The sequence below is a fragment of the Euphorbia lathyris genome, chromosome 3, assembly GCF_963576675.1.
Source record: "Euphorbia lathyris chromosome 3, ddEupLath1.1, whole genome shotgun sequence".
NCBI lineage: Eukaryota > Viridiplantae > Streptophyta > Magnoliopsida > Malpighiales > Euphorbiaceae > Euphorbia > Euphorbia lathyris.
This window is the reverse complement of record NC_088912.1, coordinates 111,123,750-111,146,119: the sequence shown is the minus strand read 5'-3', so window position 1 is coordinate 111,146,119 and position 22,370 is coordinate 111,123,750. Positions and strand designations below refer to the sequence as shown.

At 35.5% G+C, this 22,370-nt stretch overlaps 1 protein-coding gene across 4 annotated transcripts; it reads right to left on the bottom strand.

Moving 5' to 3' along the window:
- Positions 1-3,664: 3,664 nt before the first annotated feature.
- LOC136223819 (F-box/kelch-repeat protein At3g23880-like) lies at positions 3,665-10,369 on the bottom strand. 4 transcript variants are annotated; one of them, XM_066011990.1, is made up of 6 exons: positions 10,135-10,369; positions 9,435-9,593; positions 7,397-7,712; positions 5,520-5,552; positions 4,066-4,509; positions 3,665-3,935 (listed from the first exon to the last, which is right to left on the bottom strand). In XM_066011990.1, exons 2-6 carry the CDS (start codon positions 9,583-9,585, stop codon positions 3,857-3,859), a joined length of 1,023 nt encoding a protein of 340 aa, XP_065868062.1. In that variant the 5' UTR covers positions 9,586-9,593; positions 10,135-10,369; the 3' UTR covers positions 3,665-3,856. The 4 variants fall into 4 exon arrangements, with proteins under 4 accessions (XP_065868062.1, XP_065868063.1, XP_065868064.1 ...); XM_066011991.1 differs by having other exon boundaries at positions 10,257-10,355; XM_066011992.1 differs by lacking the exon at positions 5,520-5,552.
- Between the last annotated feature and the right edge of the window lie 12,001 nt (positions 10,370-22,370).

The following is a 22,370-nucleotide window of genomic DNA, read 5'->3' as shown; positions in this document are numbered from 1 at the left end:
AATGGTTATGCTTTCGCATAATGGAGCTCAATCAACAAATAATGGAATAATGCAATATTAAATAAAGATGATGGATTGATATCTTAATATTTTTTGTTTTATAATCTAAATAATATCTTTTATCAATCACCTCCCTAACTCTCATATATGAACAAATTGGTTATACCCGAGCCAAAGATTTTACCATTTTTAAGGGAATTGGAGTTACATGTCTCCTCTATTTCTATTTAAAAAATTTGTGTCTACATGCCCCTTTGCAAAATTGTGACCCTGAATAAAAACTTATTAGGTGCGAAACTCAAGTCAATAGAGCAATAAAATTGTTGGAAAGAGATAAAAATAGGCAATAAAATTGTTAGAAAGAGATAAAAATTGTGACATGCCCCTTCACAATGAAACTTATTAGAACCATGATTAGAATCAGAACTGGAATCAAAATTTGGACAAAACTCTTCTGCAACTATTGTGCTCTTTGTGCAACTTCAACTTCACGCCTCTGGTCAATAAAGCAATAAGATTGTTAGAAAGAGATAAAAATAGGCAATATTCAAATTCATTTCACACCTAATTCTTCATTTTCTCATAAATTTTTTTATCATAATCAAAATTACCTTGACCTCATGTTAAGCATCTTCACATTATGTCCTGATAAAGCATGTTTGAGTGGAACAAAGCTTGGAATATAAGCAATTGCCTCAACTTTAAATTGGTAGAACTTCAAAAATCTCAATTGATTTTGTTTTGGTTCAATGTGAACTAAAGTATCTTCACGAGAGTTAAATATTAGCAATTCCCCATCATTCAAGTACTTAATAGATTGTAATGAGCCATAATGTTGAATTGGGTCAGAATATATGCCATTAAGGGAAAAAACTTTAGACCACGCCATTTTGGTACCATTATCTTTCATTGTCCAAACATGAATAGCACCAGAGTCAAGAACTTCACATACACAGAGTTCTCCCCCTAATACTCCGACATTAATTGTCATATTGATATCGTTGATTCAATGTGGGTAATGAAACTGACCCAAAATGTTCCTTCTCAACGTTAAAAGTAAATAAAGATAATGGCCCCAAATAAGAACGCCAATAAGGAAAACCATTCAAATAAACAGGAGATGACATTGGCATTGACTGGTGAAAAAGCCAATGTTTTCCATGTATTTGTGCCCAGAATATGTACTTCAGCCATATTGCCACGAGGAGTGCCTCTCTTGGACATTCTTATAATCTTATATTGGTTAGTGCTAGGACTAAAACCAAAACCATAACATGAAACAACCGAGCTAAAGTCAATCTTCTTATCATCTCGAAGGTTAATATAAACTCACCTGTAACAGGATTGCAAACAAAAGGAAGTTCTTTATAAGATACACTAGACAAGCAAAGCAAGCCGTTGCATGTAACTATATCAAATAAGTCTGGGACTTCAAATCTGGCTTCAATTCTAACCTCGACATTATTTGGCCGCATAAGATGAACCGTTTTCGACCCGTATATTAGAATTAGAGGATAAATCTCACCTTGATTAAAATGGAGCTTTGCAAATTCAGGGTCAGAAACTATATCATTCCAAGTTTTGCAAACAGATTTTAATAAAAAAATTCTCACAATAGACAGCCGAAGTAGGATATTTACCAGGATATCCCTTGGGAGATCACAAAACTAAGAACTGGAATATGAGTCTCTTCCTCCCTTATTTTTCTATCTCTCTTTACATTAGAGTTAGTAGCCAAAGAAATCGTTCCTATTTTCATGACTATTGTGAAGCTAATCAGTACACTGAATTTGAAATGCTAAAGAAAACCCTAACTCTTTGGCCCATTTCGGAAATGAACCCTCACAAAGCAAAGACTTAATTATATCAAGCAGTAAATCAAAATTGTAGGAAACAACAGTACAAAAAGAAGAAATTTTACCAGAAAATGGATGGATCGGAAGTTGCCAGTATCTCCCAACTCTGCACTCAATGGTATAGTGAATGATTTTTTTTTTAAATAAGGAAGGAGATTGGGTATTCATTTGCATTTAAGTCTTTTCTATTGTTAAAATTACATTTTTCTACTCCTAATTTTTTATTATTTTATTTTATCCATTTTAACTAAATATACATATAATATTTTCTAAAATTAAGTAAATATTGTGAATCTCATATGGGTTTGAGATAATTTTGGTTACAATATGGTTGGGTTTAGGATAGATTCCTAATGGTATGCGATATTTTTTTAAGAATTATAGACAAATTTTATTTTTAATTAAATATACTATAACCGAAAATAAAATTATCTAAGTGTTGATAACAAAATTATCAACAAAAAAGTGATGGTTCAGTTAGCTTGGCTCATTAACAGCATGTGAGCTCGAGCACCACCAGCCGGTATTCCTTCCACTGTTGGGAGAGGGAGGTTATCGCTGCTCTGTGAAGCCAGAAGGGGAGTAGCAGAAGGGTATACAAGGAGCTCTACCGCACAGGCCCCAAATTTAAGAGGGCACGAATTTTTTTATTATAGAAATCTAAATATATTATTGTTATTAATTATTATGTAAAAAATTAAGTGGATGTTAACTTATCCAGAAAATTAAGGCTTTAAGACCGTCCTGGAACCAAGCTATCTCAACCTTCGTCGAAAAAACATAGTTGAAACAAGCCCGGACTTCTGAGCAAAGCAATGTTCCATCACATTGTTGCCCCCACTTGGGTCACAAGCTTGAGCTAACAAACTCGACGATGTAAGTTGTCATGCTTGAAATTAATAAGCTATATAAAGTTGTTGTTGTTTGACAATGTGGGATTTGATTTTGTTGAAAATTTGAGCTTATCACCTTCAACACAAATGCATACAAACCATAATTAATTATGAAACTCTTACATATAAATTACGTTACAACATGATGTGTCAAATATGACATATAGAGATTTAAATGATAATTTATATCCAATACTTCAGGCCAATTGGATCAATATAGGGGCCGAGCTAAAACAGAATTTCTAAGAGGATAGAATGAGACAGAGACTTAAAACATTGAAGTTAGAAGCTTAAGGAAGAAATTTATATGAGATTGCAATTTGAAATTTCTGTAGTTTTAAGTACTGATGTAGATTTATTTGAATTCTTTACTATCTTGGTTCTTTCAAAACGTTTGCAGTGAAGCGTTAGATATGATCAGTTGTTTGTGAGTTATTGTAGTTGAATATAAACCCCTTATTTGAATTCTTATGTTTTCATACTCCATTACTAGAAAAATCATTACAAGTTGTTTATGCAACAACTCTAGTAAATTGAGAATTCTAGGATGGTGTCCGTCTAACTACACAAGCCAATCCGAATTGTGCAAATCCAAAGTTCCTACCGGAGTCCCTTCTTGGTGTACAAATCTACCGGAGTTCTCGTAGGAGAGGAAATGCAGAAAATCTATCCAAGTCAGTTGGGACCTGAGCCTGTTCCATTAACTGTTCTTTATCAAATAACAATTCTATATCGAAATTCCAAGCAACTTGAAACTTTTCGAAATACAAAAGGATGAAAATTAAATCAAACTAAATTAATCATAAAAATATGTTTCATGATTAAGTATCTAATATTGTCCAATAAGCCTTAATTAAATAAAGTATATATATAATTGAAAATCATAATGAAGTCATGCTCCTCATTTCCCTCATATATAAGAATCGAATCAAAATCAAAACTAGAACTGAAATCATAAGAACCAAAAGCATAATCACGATTAAACCTTTCTTCAACAATATCATTTTCGTTCGCGGCTCAACTAATGAACAGTTGCGAGTGACACTACAAAGATAACATTCAGAAGAACTAAAATCATGATGAGGATGAAACATTTGTTCAGCTATATCAATAATAAAAGTCACGATAAAACCGTTGTTCAATAATATCAACATCGGTCTCGCTATGCAGCTTCAACTTCGCACACCTAGTCAAGAAAGTAATTGAATGGTCAAAAAAAGATAAAAATATGCAACATCCAAATTCATATAGCATATAATTCTTTATTTTTCACAAAAAAAAATGTTCTTGTCATAATCAGCAAAAGTCAAAATTACCTCGACTTGACTTTATGCACCTTCGCATTCTGTCCTGATAGAATATGTTTGAGTGAAACAAAGCCTGGAATATAAGCAATTGCTTCAACTTTGGACATGCTATGGACATTCAAATATTTAAATCGATGTTTTATTGGATCCATGTATACTAAAGCTTCTGTAGAAGAGAAAAACATCAGCAGTGCCCCATCATCCAAGTACTTAATTGGTTGAAAACAACCGTAATGTGGTACTAGATTACAATATATGTAATCAAAGGAGTAAACTTTAGACCACCTCTTATCGGTACTGTTATCTTTCATTGTCCAAACATGAATAGCACCATACTCAAGAACTGTAGTTATGCAGAGTTCTTCTCCTAATACCCCAACACTGTCGTGTGCATAAGGATCGTTAATTGCTGGTGATGGCACCGACCCAAAACGTTCCTCCCCAACATCAAAACTAAATATAGATAATGATTGTAAATTAGAAGACCAATAAATAAACCCGTTCAAATAAGTTGTGAATGACTTGGGAATTGACTGGTTGAAAATGTCTATCTCTTTCCATGTTTTTGTACCAAGAATATGGACTTCAGCCTTATTGGAAACATGGGTGTCATGATGAAACATTCTAATCACCGTATATTGGTTAGTGGTGGGACTAAAACCGAACCCATAACATATACTAGACGAGCTCAATTCAATCTTAGCTGTTGGAAGGTTAATAAACTCACCCATAATTGGATTGCAAACAATTGGGCATAGCCATTTATCACATTTATTCAACAAGCAAAGTAACCCATTGCATGAATTAGTGGCTCCATATCGACTATATTTCTCTGGGATTTCAAATTTGGTGCCAATTTTAACCTCAACATTACAAACACATCCACGCTTAAAAAAGTAATGATCACACATCCCAAGCTTGAGCTCAAAATCATCCTTATCTGGCTGCACAAGATAAACCATTTTCGACCCTTGTCTACACAATGAGGTTCGAATCAGAGGATACACCTCACTTTGATCAAAATGGACCTTTGCAAATTCGGGGTCTGAAACTATATCATACCATGTTTTGCACACAGATTTGAATATAAAAATCTGTCTTAATGGACAATCTAAGTATGATAGTTACAACAATATCCTTGGGAAGATAAGAAAATGAAGGTTGAGTGACTCGGTTAAGGCTAACTTCCCCTATCATTGTTCTATCTCTCTTTGCATTAGAGTTTGTGGTCAGAGAAATCCTTCCACTTTTCATGATTGTTTGTGAAGATATGCTCAGACAAATTAAATACAACTATCAGCATAATGAATTTAAAACCTTAATTGTTATACATGTTTCGGAAATAAATGATTCAAGTTCAACAAATTAAATCTTAGTATAAACCGAGATTCATCGTATCCAGTAAATGAATAGCTAATTGAAAATTTGAAGAAAAAACAGCGCAAAGAGACAAGAAGTTTTACCTGAAATTGATGGCCGAGAGACTCAATTGGAACCTAAAAATTCATAAAGCTTGAGTTCAGCGCTGCTGATTCTAATCGAATTGTTTATATTCCATCTCCGTTCGTAGGGCGGATATGGTAAAAGCATATAAACAGAATAGCTAGGCAACGAAGGGGTTGTTTGGGTAATTTGTCTTTTTTGTGATGTCTTCTTTTTTTTCCTTTTTCTTTTTAATCAAATGTGATATGGTTTCTACTAGTATATTTTTGGTTCAATAAAGGCAAAAAAAACATGATTAGGTTCCACATCTTTCATTTTTTGGTTTATTAAACTATTAAACTTTTATTTAGATACATTAAGCTCCCGATTTTTTATTTTGGGTCTCATTAAGCCCTTCATAACTAAAAAGCGTAATTTTTAATATAAAATTCAGTTAACAGACTATTATTCATTGTAGCTACATTCAGAATTTGTATGTTTTTACTGTTTGGAAACAGTTTTGGATGTGCAATGTGGCTATAATTCAAACTGTAAAAAATAATTTTTTAACTAATTTTAAATACATATGAAGATAATAATGTTTTTTAGCAGAATTATATATTCACAGCTTACTAATTTGATCATCAAGGGCTTAATGAGACCAAAAATAAAAGATCAGAGACATAATGTATCTAAATAAAAGATCAAGAGCTTAATAAACTAAAAAATGAAAGATCAGGGACCTAATCATACTTTTTGTCTTTAATAAATCTCTTGCCCTTTTTTAATTTTAGTTTTATAGCAAATCCTAATTATTTACATATAATATAAGGCCGGATCAGACTCTGATCATGTTTTATGAAAAATTTGAATCCCAAGGAATTTTCTAGCAATGCTTAGACTTTTAGCTTTCTTTTTTTAAATAAAATTATAAGCTATTAAGATTGCATATAGAGCCTGTCCTTTGAATTTGGCTTGAAAAATTCATTTGCCGTTTGGAATATTAAAAACTGGGATAAAAATTATGGATTTAGCCTTCACTTATGAAGTGGTACAAATTTAACTTTAACGTTTTCAAACAAGAACAATATTGGCTCTACGTAATAACAATTTAGAAAGAACAAGTTTGTCTAGTATTTAATTTTAGCTTCAGACCTTGCTAATATCAATTATTATTATTTATTTTTTAAAATATCAATTATTTCTAAGATATATATTTACTATATTATTAACGAAATTACAAAAATTAAGTAAAATGCTAAAAATTAAATCCGCTAAATATAAGTTTATTACAAATTTTTTTCAAACGGTCTAATATTTTCTATGTTATTAATATATAGTGGAAATAAAATGTTCCTCAACTCTTTTTTTTTTTAATGCAAAGATGATACTTTATTAAGAAAGATTGGAAGGTTACACAGAGAGGGATCTCATCACAAGGGTCTACTGGGGGCAAGCCTTCCCCTGCCATTTTTTTTTGGTAAGAGGCGCTCCTAAGACTTGAACCCGTGACCTCTCGGTCACACAACAACAACAACATTTACCGTTGCACTAAGGCTCATCCTTTGAATCGACCATTCTAGACAAAATACATATTTCTTTTCTTTTGTATGATAGTTGTACAAAAATTGGGGGAAGAAAAATCCATGCACCAAATATCATGAGCTGAATTTGGAAGGTCAGAGGCTAATGCTATGAACCCTATATGTGGCCTATTATAATCGAATTGTAGCACAGACATAATTCTACAATCTATGAGGATTCAGAAAGACATTTCTTTCTTAGTGCATTTAAACTACCTACATGTAGAAAGCAAATTCCGAAATACCACAAAAGGAGATGTTGTAAAACAATGAAATTCACTATTAGATCCGATTGGAAGACAATTTCATATCATTAATGAAAGCAAAACACTTACCGGTTCCTCAAGGAAACGAAACCATTAGGCGTAATCATCCCTCCATCCAGTGAAATTACTCCATCACTTATAAGTGGAAGAGCAAGTAGCATCTCCTCCCTACTTTTGTAAACTTGCAGGCGAGAAAAGAGGTTGTAAATATAAGTCTCTTTGAGGCCATAGACATCGGATACATACAACAAATTCATGTAATCCATATAAATCATGTTAACAGCGAAACCAATAAATCCAGGTGGGCACTCGCCATTAGGCAGTTTTGGCTGTAGAAGAAAGCCTCCTTTCAGGGTCATCATCCACAAATTCACCACAGTAAGGTCTACAAGGGAAAAAAAGTTTGTAATTCAAGAGCTGAATTCCAAACAGCAATAAAGAAAAGAAAGAGATACATCACTACAAGAAAACGTGTTTTTTTGTGGTGAAATACTTCCCCACAGAATATCAAAAATTCGCCACTAAAACCTTTTTGTGGCGAAAAAAATTCGCCAAATGGTCGCCACTGTTAGAGCGACATAAAAGATAAGTCTGGCGAAAAATTAATTCATCACAATAGATACACATTTGTGGAGAAATGATAATTCGCCACAATAGACTAGAAATATTTTGTGGGGAAAATTTCCCCACTAGTCTTTATACTTTTTGTGAGGGATAGAGTTTTCACCACAAATAAGAACATTTTTTTTGAGGAAAATTTTCTCACAAATTCTGATTTTTTTGTGAGAAAATATTTATATCCCAATAAATAATATGTAGTAACTTTTGAGAAAAAATAAAATCCCTTCAAAAATTAAATATCCCCACTATTATATATTTCTTTTGATTATTTGCTTTATTTAAATATTTATTACTAAATATATATATTAAGAATATGAATAAATTTAAATAAATTGTCAAAATAAAAATAACATAGAAGAATAAAACTAATAATTATATATAATTAACAATAAAAATTTAAAATTACATTAGTTATAAAAATTGAATTCATACGTACAAAATGGACCAAAAAATAATGTCAACCAAGTGAAAAATGTACTAGTTACAAAAATTGAATACACCTTTACAAAATGTCATATCTAAAGATAAGTCATTACAATTCTTTCTATGTCCGCAAAAATGAACAAAAGTCAGAAACTCATGTTAATACCCAACAAAAAATGTTGTTCAAGTTGCTGATCAATAAGAAGAGGAGTATCTTTTTGTGGCTTCATGTTTTGCTGCTGGAAATTCAAGTAATAATTGAATATTCAGATAGGAGATTGCTTAGCTTACTTAACATAGGGGCAGTCATCACACTTCCATGTTTTGTTGAGCAAAGCATCATTGTAAATCCTGAGTTGGTCCTTGGTCCAGAGATGAAACATGAGTTGTATTGTATACATTTTTTTTATTATTGTATATATAAAGGTCGAAATTTATTAACTCCAATAATCCAATATATAGCATATGCTCCATCTCTATCCTTTCTAATTCATTCACCCATTGCAATAACTTTATTTGGTTAAATTCAATTCAATCTTTTCAACTTTTTTTTTAGTATTGTATACATTTTTTTTATTATTGTATATATATATATATGTGTCCCCACCATGATTATTTAACAAAATTTAACTAACTATATCTCAATCTTGTTATTTATGGTTTCTTTTTTACTTATAGGTTCATTAGTCTCTTAATAATGCTGATATTGGTGTCCTAATCACCTTTTGATGCTATAAGTTCTCATTCTTAAGGAAGGAAGAAAAAAAAAAAAAAAGTTAACTGTGTGATTTGTCTATTCTTTTTCTATCCTATCAGACTATTGTTCTTGTGTTTATTTGGTCCTAAGTTCGGTTTTTTATTTTCCTTTTTAATTTATTTTAAACTCTACTGCTTGATCTAATTGTAATCAGGCATAATTTCCATTATTAGCAATGTATCATAAAATGAACTAGCCATAATAAAAATGAAATTGTATACCAACTAAAATAAATCTTTTTTTGATATAAAGGACTCTGTCAAACGACCATTAGATTAGTATAAAATTTAGAATCAATTTACTTACAATCTCTTATTATCCTCATCGTGAGGGATACTTTTCGCCGGCAACATTCTGCAATCGGTGCTAGAATATCCATTTTGTTATTCCCAGTGCTTAAAAAATCTGCTGATGCACTCACATGTTGAAAGAAATTTTCGTGTTGTTTCTTCGTCATTGTTTCTCCTGCACAAAATTATCAAAATTAGAATCATTGGGTTTTCCTCTTTCTTTCCGTTCTCAATCAAAATTTGCTACTATTTTATGTACAATGATGAATTTAGCAATAGGAATCTGAAAATGAATTTAGCAATAGGAATCTGAAAGCTTCTTTGTATTCTATTGAGGGCTATTGGAGCACAACTTATGGTCATTCAACGTTCTAAATGACATGAAAGATGAAGTCTCTCTATTTAGATGGATATAACTACTCCCTCGTTGATTTAACTAAACTTCCTAAAGTTCAAATACAGCAAATAATGGAGCTGATATATATAGGGAAACCATTTGAATTTAGTCATATAACAGAAGGGTTTTGGAAATTGGTTTGTATCTCAAAATCCTCAGGAACAAAACCTCAAAAGAAAAAATATTTGCAAGATGTACTTAGCATGGAAATGTATTTATTTTTAATTTTTTCTAATCAATGAACTCAACTTGGCATAAAAAGAAAAGAGAAAAAAAAAAGGAATATCAATTTTGCCAAATTCAATTTACATGGGCTCACCTTCTAAGCTTATTGAATGCTTCAGAGCAATATTCAAACTATTATAATTGAATTAAATAAGCAATGAAAACTTCAAAAACAATGAAACTGCAGTAGATCTCTCATAGAGTATAAGCACGAACACGGATGGAAGAGGGAAACTACACTAAAACTGGGAATAATTGATTTCTTCCATGAGAGATCCACCCAAACGAAGATTAAAGTGAAAATTAAACTGTCAATCGGAGAAAGAGCATAAGAGAAAGAATGCTAGGAGGCTGAGAAAGATGAGATGGGAAGAAGTGAGATTATAAGCCGAAACCCTAGAGATGAAAATGACACAAATGCCACTATGAAGTCACATGGTTTTGTCTAGTTTTCTTTTTTATTTTGTTTTTTGGGTTAAGGTGCAAAAATACCCCCTAACGTTTTGGGTCAGGAGCAATTTTACCCCTAACGTTTAAAATGGTGCAATTTTACTCCTTTTACCCCTAACGTTGATAAATTGGGTCAATTTAAGAAATAATTCATCAAACTGTCTTCTCGGTCATGAATCTTATCATCTACACTTCACATGTGCGTCATTTTATCAGTAACAAATCATAAACATATGTTGGGATGTGAAAAAAATAATAAAAAAACATACTGTCTTTTGAACGAATTGGACAAAAAAATTTAAAAAATTCACTGAATTTATAAATATTAATCTCCAATTCTAATATTAAATTACAAAAGACATGAAATCATTTTTTTAGATTGAATTGATACGCAATTGGTGCAAAATAATAAACAAAAATATAATAATAAACAAAAATATCTGTGTTTTATAATAGTGTCTCAAATTGACTCAAATTACCAACGTTAGGGGTAAAATTGCTCCTGGCTACAAACGTTAGGGGTAAAATTGCACCATTTTAGACGTTAGAGGTAAAATTGCACCATTTTAGACGTTAGAGGTAAAATTGCTTCTGGCCCAAAACGTTAGGGGTATTTTTGCACCTTAACCCTTGTTTTTTTATGGAGGTTTTGTTTAGTTTTTTATTTTTAAAACTTTTGTTTAATTATAAACTAAACCAAAGATTTCTTAAAAAAATTGTATAAGTAATTTGGACAACTTTTTGGACAAACATTGGGTAAGTAATTTGGATAACAAAAAGGGGAAAATTACACAGAAATTCATCTTTTACAAATTATTTACAACTATGTCAAGTCATAATTTTGGATTATATTAAACTAGTAAAATCAGTACTTTGAATATATTTTAAGGATTGGAATTTATAAATTAGAAGTCTAAAATATATTTTCTAGGGTTTATTATTATGAATTGGAGTCTATATTTCTTAAATTATGATGTAAAATCATAATATATAGAGACTAATGACATATTAAGAATTAAGTTTGATGATATGACTTAGTTATAATTTTGTACTTAATTATGATATTAATGTATTTGACCAAAAAAAATTATAAGTTAATAGCTAAATGAAACTACACAAAACTTTTAAATTAATTCTAATTACAAAATAAGTTATTTAATAAAATAATTAAAAAAACAAAACAAAATTTTTAAGTAAATATTCATAACTAATATTTTTGAACATAGATTTTATTATAGAAAAATATAATTACATTCTTAATTTAAAATAGATAAATAAAATTAAGTAAAAGATATATTTAATAAAATTTAAATCCATTTACATGATTTTTTTTATTCTGTGGCGATATTAGGTCACGTTGTCGGGTCGTGTGTAATTTTATCACCTCTAATTTTTAATGTTGTCATGGTTTATATATTGAAGATATTACAAATGATTAAATTTTTAATACTTTTTTCAATTAATATACTTTTACTTAATTAATATTTTGGATTTGTACAAAATAATTATGTACGAGGCGTGCGTAATTTGTAGGAGATTTTCCTACAGATAAATTGTCCTACACCTTCAGTTAGCATTGTGCATAGTTCAGTCTAGTTCGGGGATTCAAGAATCTTCGGGATTGGATTGAATTTCGAGGATTCCTAAAAATGACAACCATTTTGTGTAACTCATCCCTATATTGGCATAAGTCTCATACTCTTTCCAGTATTTTGGACTTTCTCTATAGCTAATCCTTTTGTCAAAGGATCGACCAAATTTTTTTCTAATCATATGTGATCCACTCTAACAGCTCCTTTAGAGAGTAACTCTCTAACAGTGTTGTGCTTACAATGTGTCTGTCGTTTTTTATCGTTATAATAACAATTCTGAATCTTAGCAATAGTCGCGGTACTATCGCAATGGATCAATACTATCAGAATATTGCTAACAGAATTCTCAACCAATTTGCTTCTTCACTAGTCGTGGCTAGTGCAATACGTTCGCATTTCATAGTTGATTGAGCTAGAATAGTCTGTTTTGGACTTCCATGAAACAACACCAACAACTATATTAAAAATAGGGGATAGTATAAAAATAAACATCATGGTTTAGGTCATTTTCAAACGTACATATTGTTTAAAAGTTGGCAAACACAGTCCAAGGTGTTAAAAGTAAATAAAGATAATGGCCCCAAATAAGAACGCCAATAAAGAAAACCATTCAAATAAACAGGAGATGATGTTGGCATTGACTGGGTGAGAAAGCCAATGTTTTCCATGTATTTGTGCCCAGAATATGTACTTCAGCCATATTGCCACGAGGAGTGACTCGCTTGGACATTCTTATAATCTTATATTGGTTAGTGCTAGGACTAAAACCAAAACCATAACATAAAACATCCGAGCTAAAGTCAATCTTCTTATCGTCTCGAAGGTTAATAAACTCACCCGTAACAGGGTTGCAAACAATAGGAAGCTCTTTATAATATACACCCGATAAGCAAAGAAAACCGCTTCATGTAACTATTATCAAATAAGTCTGGGACTTCAAATCTGGCTTCAATTTTAACCTCACCATTATTTGGCTACATAAGATGTGTTAGGAATAAATACAATTATGAAAAACAAAAAACAAACAAGCACACACAGAATTGTTTACCCAGTTCACCACTCGATTAGAATGACTATGTCTGGGGGCACTACCAAGCCAAGATATTTCACTATAATGAATAAGATATGGATTATAGAGAAAGAGGTTACATTTATACTCCCGAAACCCTAACCGTATGAAACCATAATCGCCCAAAAAAAAATTTGGGCCGATAGCCCAACAGGGATGACCGCAATAAAAAGGAATCAAAAGCATCAGATTTCTTTCTCAGAAAATAGATCCACACTTTCCTAGTGGAGTCGTCAATGAGGGTCATGTAATACAAAGCTCCACCAAGAGATTTCACAGGTGCAGGACCCCATAGATCGCTGTGAACTAACTCCAACTTCTCTTTCTTCAAAGTTCTGCCACCTTAGAGAAACTGACCCTTTTCTGCTTCCTAAAGATGCAATCCTCACACAGCCCAAGATCAGCAGATTTCATACCCGACAATAGACCCTTTGAACAGAGCACTTTCATCCTCTTTTCACTAATGTGACCAAGACGACAGTGCCACAAATCTGCATTGACATTCTCCCTCACGACATCAATGCTATTGAAAACGTTGTCTATTAAGTACAACGATCCAACCTTCTCATCACGGGAAACCACCATGGCTCTGGTCATTTTCCAAGCACCACCTGCAAAGATTACACAATAACCTTCATCATCCATTTGCCCAATTGACAACAGATTTCTCTTTAGGCCAGGAACATGCTTTACTCCAGACAGCTTTATCACAGATCCATTCGAGGGCTACAGTATTCCATCAAATCTGCACTACTATATGAATGAAATGAAGCTCCAGAGTCTAATACCCAAGAATCCAGAGGACTTCTTGTTGGTCCCTTTTAACGTGACAAGTTAGTTCCAAGGGGGGATAGGAACTATTTAAAACTTTTGTCCGTTAAGGCTGACTTCTTTTCTATGAAAAGGTTTACACAGCTGTAGACACCGAGTCGGAGGACCTGTGACGAAAACCTGTAACAAGACGGTTGAAGCGGTTGGTTCCAGGAATTTTAAAGCAAAAAAATATATAATAAAAAACGAGGGGTCAGTAAGAGTTGCGGTCGTCGAGTGGACGGCTCGCGAGTGCTCGGCGACGTGGTGCGAGCGTCTATCGGCAGTCGGCGCACGTCCGACGACAGTTGGACGCACGCCCGACAGCGCGGGACGCACGCCCGACGGCCGCTGGGCGCACACGCCCGACAGCCGTTGGGCGAGCGCCCAACGACGTGGGACGAAAGCCCAACATCGTTGGGCGGATGCCCAACGGTCTTTGGGCGCACGCCCAACTGATGTTGGGCGAACGCCCAACTTATGTTGGGCACACGCCCAACTGATCGCCCAACGTAAGTTGGACGCGCGCCCAACATCAGTTAGGCGTTCGCCCAACATCAGTTGGCGTTCACCCAACTGATTTTGGGCGTCCGCCCAACATTTTGGGCGTAGGCCGTGCCTATAAAAGACACGGATCCCCATGCATTTGAGAGGAAGAATTTGGGAGAGCTTTCTCACTCTAGACATTTTTAGAGAGAGAAAGTGAATTTTTTTGAGAAAAATATTTTTTTTCTCAAAAAGTCCGAATTTCCTAAAAGTTAAATTTTTACTAAAAACCCGAAAAACACCGGAAAATCATGATTCGCGGAATCAACCGACTTCGACTGTCAGATACCGATCTTGAGGTATTATCCGAGGACTAGACTCGTTTTATTTTATTTAATTTATTTCCTTTATTTATTTATTTTTATGTTATAATTTTATTTATTTAGTTATTTATTTATTTATCACGTTTTATTTAATTTTTCGTATTTATTTAATTTTCGTCTCGTATTAAATAAACGTTTGGTTTTGTTTTAAAATAAAAACCTCGTTTTAATATTCCAATACGAACCATGATCTGATTCAAAGGTAGTTCGGGATTAAAAAAAACGTTGCAATTATAAGTTTTGAAAATATTTCTAAATAACGTTTTAAAATAAAACATCGTTTTAGGAGTCCCCGTTATAGACTATGATCCAATTTTGGTAGTTCGGGGACCCAAAAACTATAGAATAGATCTAATCTAAAGCTTTTGAATGAATCTGGAAACTGTTGGACTAATTCTGTAATTTTTCGTTTTCTGTACTAAAGGCTGTTTACCGACGGATTTTCCGTCGGTAAAGCTGCTGGAATGTAAAAAATACTGTTTTGGTCCTTCTTTCTCAACTTTTAGACTTTTGGTCCTTGTGTATATATGTGTATAATTATGTAATGTATTTATGAAAATTATTTTGGGTTATATAACTATTAATTACATATTATTTATCTATCTACTTTATATTTTAAACATAATTTACATCAATTTAGTTTTGCAAAGTAACATATTTGTACATATATATAGTTTTTTGGTTTATTTGAGTTATATTAGCCTTTATTTAGGGTGGGGGTTATTTTCTATATATATATTATGTAAAACTATTTTGGGATGAATTTAACTTTCTTATTTATGGATTTTATTCTCTATTTTTACATTGTTTCTTAAATCGAAATCAAAGTGTATTTTAATTAGTATTATCTCTATTTTCACTTATATATATGTACTATTATTTTGTTTCTTACCATATATTTAACCTACATATATTATTACTATTTTTATCATTCTTGTATATATGTATAAATATGTATATTTATTTTCCTTTTAGGTTTTCTATATGTACATATTCTATAAATATATTTGGGTTGATTTAGACTAAATTTCTTAATTGTTGTGATTAGAGGTTAATTGAGTGAAAAAAGGGAAAACAAAACCACAAAAAGAGAGTTTAATTTGCTTATTTAAACTAAAAGTTTTTCTAGATATTCCTAAAGAGTAAATAAAAGGCTTTTTCTATCATTTCAAACGATCTTCTTAAACATCACGTTTTAAAACATCACGTTTTAAAACCTTAATTCGTTCCAACGACGGATTAAGCGAACCTTGTAATTAAAATCGTTTCTTTTCATTGTAAATAATGAAGTTTTGAATCGTTTTCCTAACTAAACAGTTTTATAAAAAATGAATGATCTTGTATGCTTAATCACGTTTTTGGTTAAAACTTCTTGTTCAAACGTTTTCAAACGCTCGAGTCGTTCCAACGGCGATTCGAGTCGATGTCATGTAAATAAACGGGGTTTTGAAACATACCTAAATCATTCCAACGGCGATTAAGGTACGAACCGTGTAAATAAACTCGTTTTTCGGGGAGTGAGATTAGCTTAGAGTTAGTGTATAGTCTAAAGCATAAAATCACACTGTGAATAAATCAATTCTCTCTTCTCCCCCTCTCTCTCTTGTATACTTTAAATTTATGCAAAATGGGTGATTCTTTACTAAAATGGCTTTCAATAACATGCTCAAAACGGTTTTCAAAGCGAGAAAGAAAAGGTTTCAAATGAATTTTAAACTTAAAGAAATATGTGATTAGTCCTTTATCGCCTAACACGCTGAGTAGGAGGCCGGTGGTTCATAACCGGGCGATGTCGGGGTGCCTAGTAGCCTTTCTCCGAAAAGGAGCTAGCCTTCTCGGCTCGTACCTAAGTTTCCCGAACCCCCACAAGGGATCGATGTTCATTTTCCCATTCGTGGGTGGCGACTCTTCCATACTCCGAGCTCCGGTCCTGCCGAGCAGCTTGATTCCACGATTGGTTGCTTTTGGCGCCAATCACCGCTTACATCGCCATGAGGTGTCCACCCCCCGGTCCGCCCGGGCGAGGCCGTTCGGCACCTTGTCTAACAAGTGGCGACTCTGCTGGGGAAGCGAGAAATTTGATTCCGGAAGGCGTGTATTAAGCCCTTAACGGGGACGGATCGTATTATTTCTTTTCGTATGCATTCATAAGCATTATTGCAAACCTTTTGGGTAATTTTCACGAAACCTCTAGCGAGAGTCCATTCGTCGCTCGAAAGAGGCTAGCGTAAGTTCCCCCTTACAGTAAGGCGCTAAAGGGTCCCCATCCATTCGTTAGGGGCGAATTTGTGCGGTCCTGTGAGGTCCCGCGATCAGCCGTGTCAGCATATAGTAGCCTTAGAAGTTGCCATAGGATTACCCGTTACTATTTTTGATGTGATAAATGAATCAGTTCGTGTTTTTAAATTGCCATGATACGTGTCTAATCCTAAAATATGTAAAGAAAATGAAACGATACGTTAATATATACTCTTAAACCGATATACGAACTACCCAAAACTTCGAAACGATTCGAACTAAAAACGACTTAGTCATCTCGTATGAATGAACTTGTGCGACCCGCCTGGTCCCTTTCCGTGTCCCGAAGAAGGCACATGTTCAGGAAATACGTTATGATGTAAGCACGTATTAATACGAATCGGTTTGGTATTAAGGATAGTTATATCTCGATTCAAAAGACTATATTAACAGTAGCCGTTGTTCACATTCTTTAAATAGGTTGGGATAAAACGAGATTATGACAAAACGAAAACAAAGAACATTTCTTTTTCGAATGACCCCGTTGTAACGTAAAGAGTTTCGCAAATGTGGCCCGTCCCTTCCGAATAAAAGACGAGCTCTTACGTTATGCCTTGTGTTGTTCTTAAGAGAAATGGACGTGTCCGCGAAAGTGACTAAGAAAATAAAAGAAAAGCAAAAATAAACAAACGACCAAAGTCATTCTGTATCTACGATGTATATCCATCCCGAGGGTAGTTAAAGAAAATGAACCAATGCCGTTAAATACGTGCCTCGAGCCGGTATGTACGCCGTTTAAAATCATAAAGCCAAATTAAGCTAAAACCGCATAATTGCGCCATATGGACGAGACTGTGGGTTTGATTAATGGCTCGATCATTTCGACCGTTACCAAAACTACAAGAAGTATGGCCCGATCTGCGTGTTTGCTTGACTCGTGCCTAACTGTAAAAGAACGGTAATATCCCTGCTTCGAATAAGCATGCGATTCAACAAAAAGTTGATTTTCTATAACCATGCTAGGGTGGTATATCCCGTAGATTGGAAGGAATAAAAACTTGTTGTTAGCCGAAAGATTACCGTGCGCTCAAATAAGACTCGCCGTCTTTTTACGTAGCCAAAACGAGCAAACGGATTCTTAACGCTAAAAACAAACACGTTACGCGATGAGTCCGTTCCTTAAAATAAAAAGTTCTTTCATCACTAAATGAACACATGGTTACGTCTCTCGATAGATCCAAAAAGATCCCGTTGTAATCCAAAAATCGAGACACGAACCCACGCGAATAAAAGGGAACGAGTCATTGTCAATAACGAACGATTGAACCAGAAAAATAACTCATACCACATCTAAATCTGAGATACGCTCAAGAGGGAATCAAAACCCGAACTAATGCATCTCGCGAAATGACAAAAGACGAGTTATTCGAAAGGACAATCCATTTGGTCGATATCTTAGTCACTGGATGTTGATACGTCAAAAACGAACTGTATTGTCTGATGGATGATTTACTTTTCCGCAATAAACGACGACATCACGCGTCCCCTGGACCGCAATGTGAGCCCCAAACCAAAATCCTAGGAAAGAGACTTGGACCATCGAGTGTGTGGAGGAATAAGGGTGGAAGAGAGATGTTGTGATACGTGTAATTAGACTGACGTTTGTTCTTCTTATCTTATATATCCGTAAATAAATAAACGCACACACCACGAATCATGCATATAACCCATGCATACATACTAATGGATGACCGTTCACGCAGACTTCATCATTAAGCGGTTGTGGTTTCACGAGAGTAGCCGGCTAGTCAGGCAGTTTGATCAGCTACGAATTGACAATTCTGAATTGGAGTTGTGGCTTCTGAATCATCTTCGTCCGAGTATACTCAGTCTTCTGTCAGTATGTCTGCGACCGACGAAAAGGTGGCCGAATTGGAAAACTCTGTGAACAAAATTAACGATCAGTTGGCCGCAATTTTGGCCCAGCTAGCTGAGCTGGCATTGAAGAATAACAAGAGTGGTAGTAAGCGTGCTGAGAATGAGTAAACACTGGTCCCCGCTTCGGGAACGAGGATGACTATCAGGATTATATCCAGAAACAGCTTGAGAAAGAGAAGGCTAAAGAAGAGGAGTGGAAGCAGCACATGACTCAGGAGGTGCAGGATTTGCGTGGGGGAAGCTCCGGAAGTCAGGACTTTTATAATTTGAAGAACTGCTTGTCGGCAACTACTTTGCCTTTGAAGTTTCGGCTTCCTGACATGAAGAACTTTGATGGAACTGGGGATCCTACTGCCCACATGAATCAGTACATTGCGGTAATAAAGCACACGATCCTAACTGAGGATCAAGTCCTGGGACTGTTTAATACCTATCTGGAGGGAGCTACCCTTGTATGGTTTCATGCGTTGCCGATAGTGACAAAGAGAGATTGGAAGGAGTTGGCAAAATCATTCATCGCTCAGTATAGTTTCAACACTATGCTTGAGGTTACTCTAAAGGAACTGGAAAGCACTAAGCAACAAACTGGTGAGTCTTTTTCCGATTTTATGAGGAGGTGGATAGCTAAGGCGGCGGTTATGAAACAAAAGCCGCTTGAGCAGGATCAGATCCGAATGGTAATTGGCAACACGTTGCCGTATATTAAGAATGAGCTGCGGTATATGCCTTTTACCGATTCCAGTCAAATGTATAGCTGCGCCTTGACAGTCGAGGGGGACGGAGAGCCAAAGAAAGCTTATACCAAGTGGAAAAAATCTAGATATAGTGCTGGAGGGCCAAGCGCGAGTACAGAATCGGCCGCAGTGAAAGTGCTTGATCTTAACGCTATCGAGAAAAGGCAGTTCGCCAAGTTTGAACAGACCTACGCAAAAGTTTTCGAAAGATTGCAGAAAAAGGGATTATTGAAAGCCCTCACTCATTATAACAAGGCGCCGCCTGCTCCGCAGATACAAGCTAGGGGATACTGCGAGTTCCACAGTAATTACAGGCATACTATTGAAAACTGTGAGAGGTTAAAGCACGAGATCCAAGATTTGATTGAGGAGAAGAAGATAGCTGATCCTTCGTCAGCGAACCCTTCCGCTAGGCGTAATCCACTACCTAATCATAGGGTGAGCATGATCGGATTTGGGCTGAAAGAAAGCGTGGTTATGGAATCCTTCGAGGAAAATGAAGAGGAGTTGTTGGACTCCGATGAGAAGAGCAATGTGGGAAATGGTTTGTGTGTGTCCTTCCTTGGCAAGGAGCAGGAGGGTGAACCGATGGATGAAGGGTTAGACGGTGGAGCACCGTATGATGAAGATAGTGATGAAGAGACCGGGAAAGGGTCGTCTCGAACTATTGTGCCAGAATTGAGCCTATTTAGTGGAGGAGAGAATCCCGATGTGCACTTGCGCGAGTATATGCATGATATGTTTGTTGAATCCTTCGGGGTGGACGAGATTGCTCAGTGGTTCCACCATTCGCTGATAGGCGAGCCTTTGGGGTGGTTCCATTCATTACCCGACTCTTGCAAGCATGATTGGGAACAATTGTCCGATCTATTCCTTGAAAAGTACAAGAACACTAAGAACAGGATGTCAGAGCATTTCGCATTGCAGATTGGGCCTATCAAACGCCCGTTGCCGATGGTCAGCAAGTATAATGGCAACAAGGATCCAATGGAACACCTTCACTTCTACTTATCGGCCATGGGGCCTTTGGGTTTTAAGGAAGAAGAGATCACCAGTCTGTTTTACAATTCACTGATGGGGGAGCCGCTGATGTGGTATATGTCTCTCCCGATGCGTATTAAGTGTGATTGGGCCGCGATGACCAAGAGGTTCATTAAGGAATATACAGTATGGATGCTTGCGGAGCAAACCCCGGACTCACCCTCTTATGAAAGATCCGAAGCGGTGTTGGCAATGCCCCGATATGGTGGATATCGGGATCTTGTTGAGCACGTAAGGTTGTTCCGCAACCATATGTATGACACTGGGTTCCCTCAATGTGAATTACATGAACATTTCCTGGAAACTCTCATGGGAGAAGCCTTGTTGTGGCACCAAGGCCTATCAGAGGAAGAAATGGGTCATTGGATACCTCTTAGGGATGCTTTTGTGTCGAGATATGAGATGTACGTTCCATGGACGGGATCCCTGGAAGATCTGGATAGGATCAGGCAATTCCCCGAGGAACCATTCGTGGATTATGTTAGGAGGTGGAGGTACCGCTACGAGTTATGTCATGAAACGATGAGCGATAAGGTGCAGCTCATGTGCATACAGAATGGTGCTATTCCGTTAGCAGTAAGAAGAATGAACAGGGTGTTTCTCCAGAACTATGATGAATTGATAGGCTGGGCTTCCCTTGTATTTAAATCCAAATGTGCCTCACGTGATGGACCTAATGGTTGTGGACATTTGGGAAAGTTCCTCGGACGAGGAGGACGCTGATCGGAGAATTCCTATCAATATTTGGGATGAATCTGATGATGAGCCGGAAATTGCCGTTATGACAAGATCAGGTCGAGTGGCCGAAGGGAAGGCGCCTATGGTTGAGACAGAAATAGGGGAAGGATCGGCCCCCAAGCTAGATGACCAAGTCCTCGAGCAGTTGAAGAAAACACAAGCTAAGTCTACGGTGTGGGAAGTCCTATGCCATTCTAAGTACCACCGTGAGAATCTGATGAAGGAGCTGCAAAATTTGGTCATTTCTACCGACACTGAGCCGGCAGCGTTAGTAGGGGCAATTATGGCCCAGAAGAAGACTGAAATCACTTTTACCGACGAAGATCTCCCGGAGGAGGGTAAGGCTCACAACAAGCCTTTGTACATCCGAGCTGAAATTAACGGGAAGAAGACTAGCTGTGTGATGGTTGATGATGGATCGGGATTTTAAAAATCATTGCATCTTCTAAAATCTCAATCTTAATTGGTGGAGTGGCAAAAGGTTATTTTGGTTGTTCTCAAGGTGTTCGATTCTCTTTAGCATTGCGAAGGACTTCTTGTCGTGATGGCTATCGAAAATCAAATTTTATGGCAGTTTTTTGCCTATGTACTACTCTGATGGTCAGAATTTTCCTTCTCACCTCCTCTATGTTGATGACATGTTAGTTTTTGCTAAAGCAACTATGCGCAACGTCAAAACCCTGAGGGATTTCTTCCGATTTTATGGAAATATTTCGGGTCAAAAGGTCAGCTGGAATAAATCTTTTGTGTATTTTGGTCAGCATGTCTCACGGGTGAGGGCATCCGGTCTTGTCAGCTATTTGGGCATCCGTATGAATTGTCTTCCCTTCAATTATCTTAGGGTTCCTTTG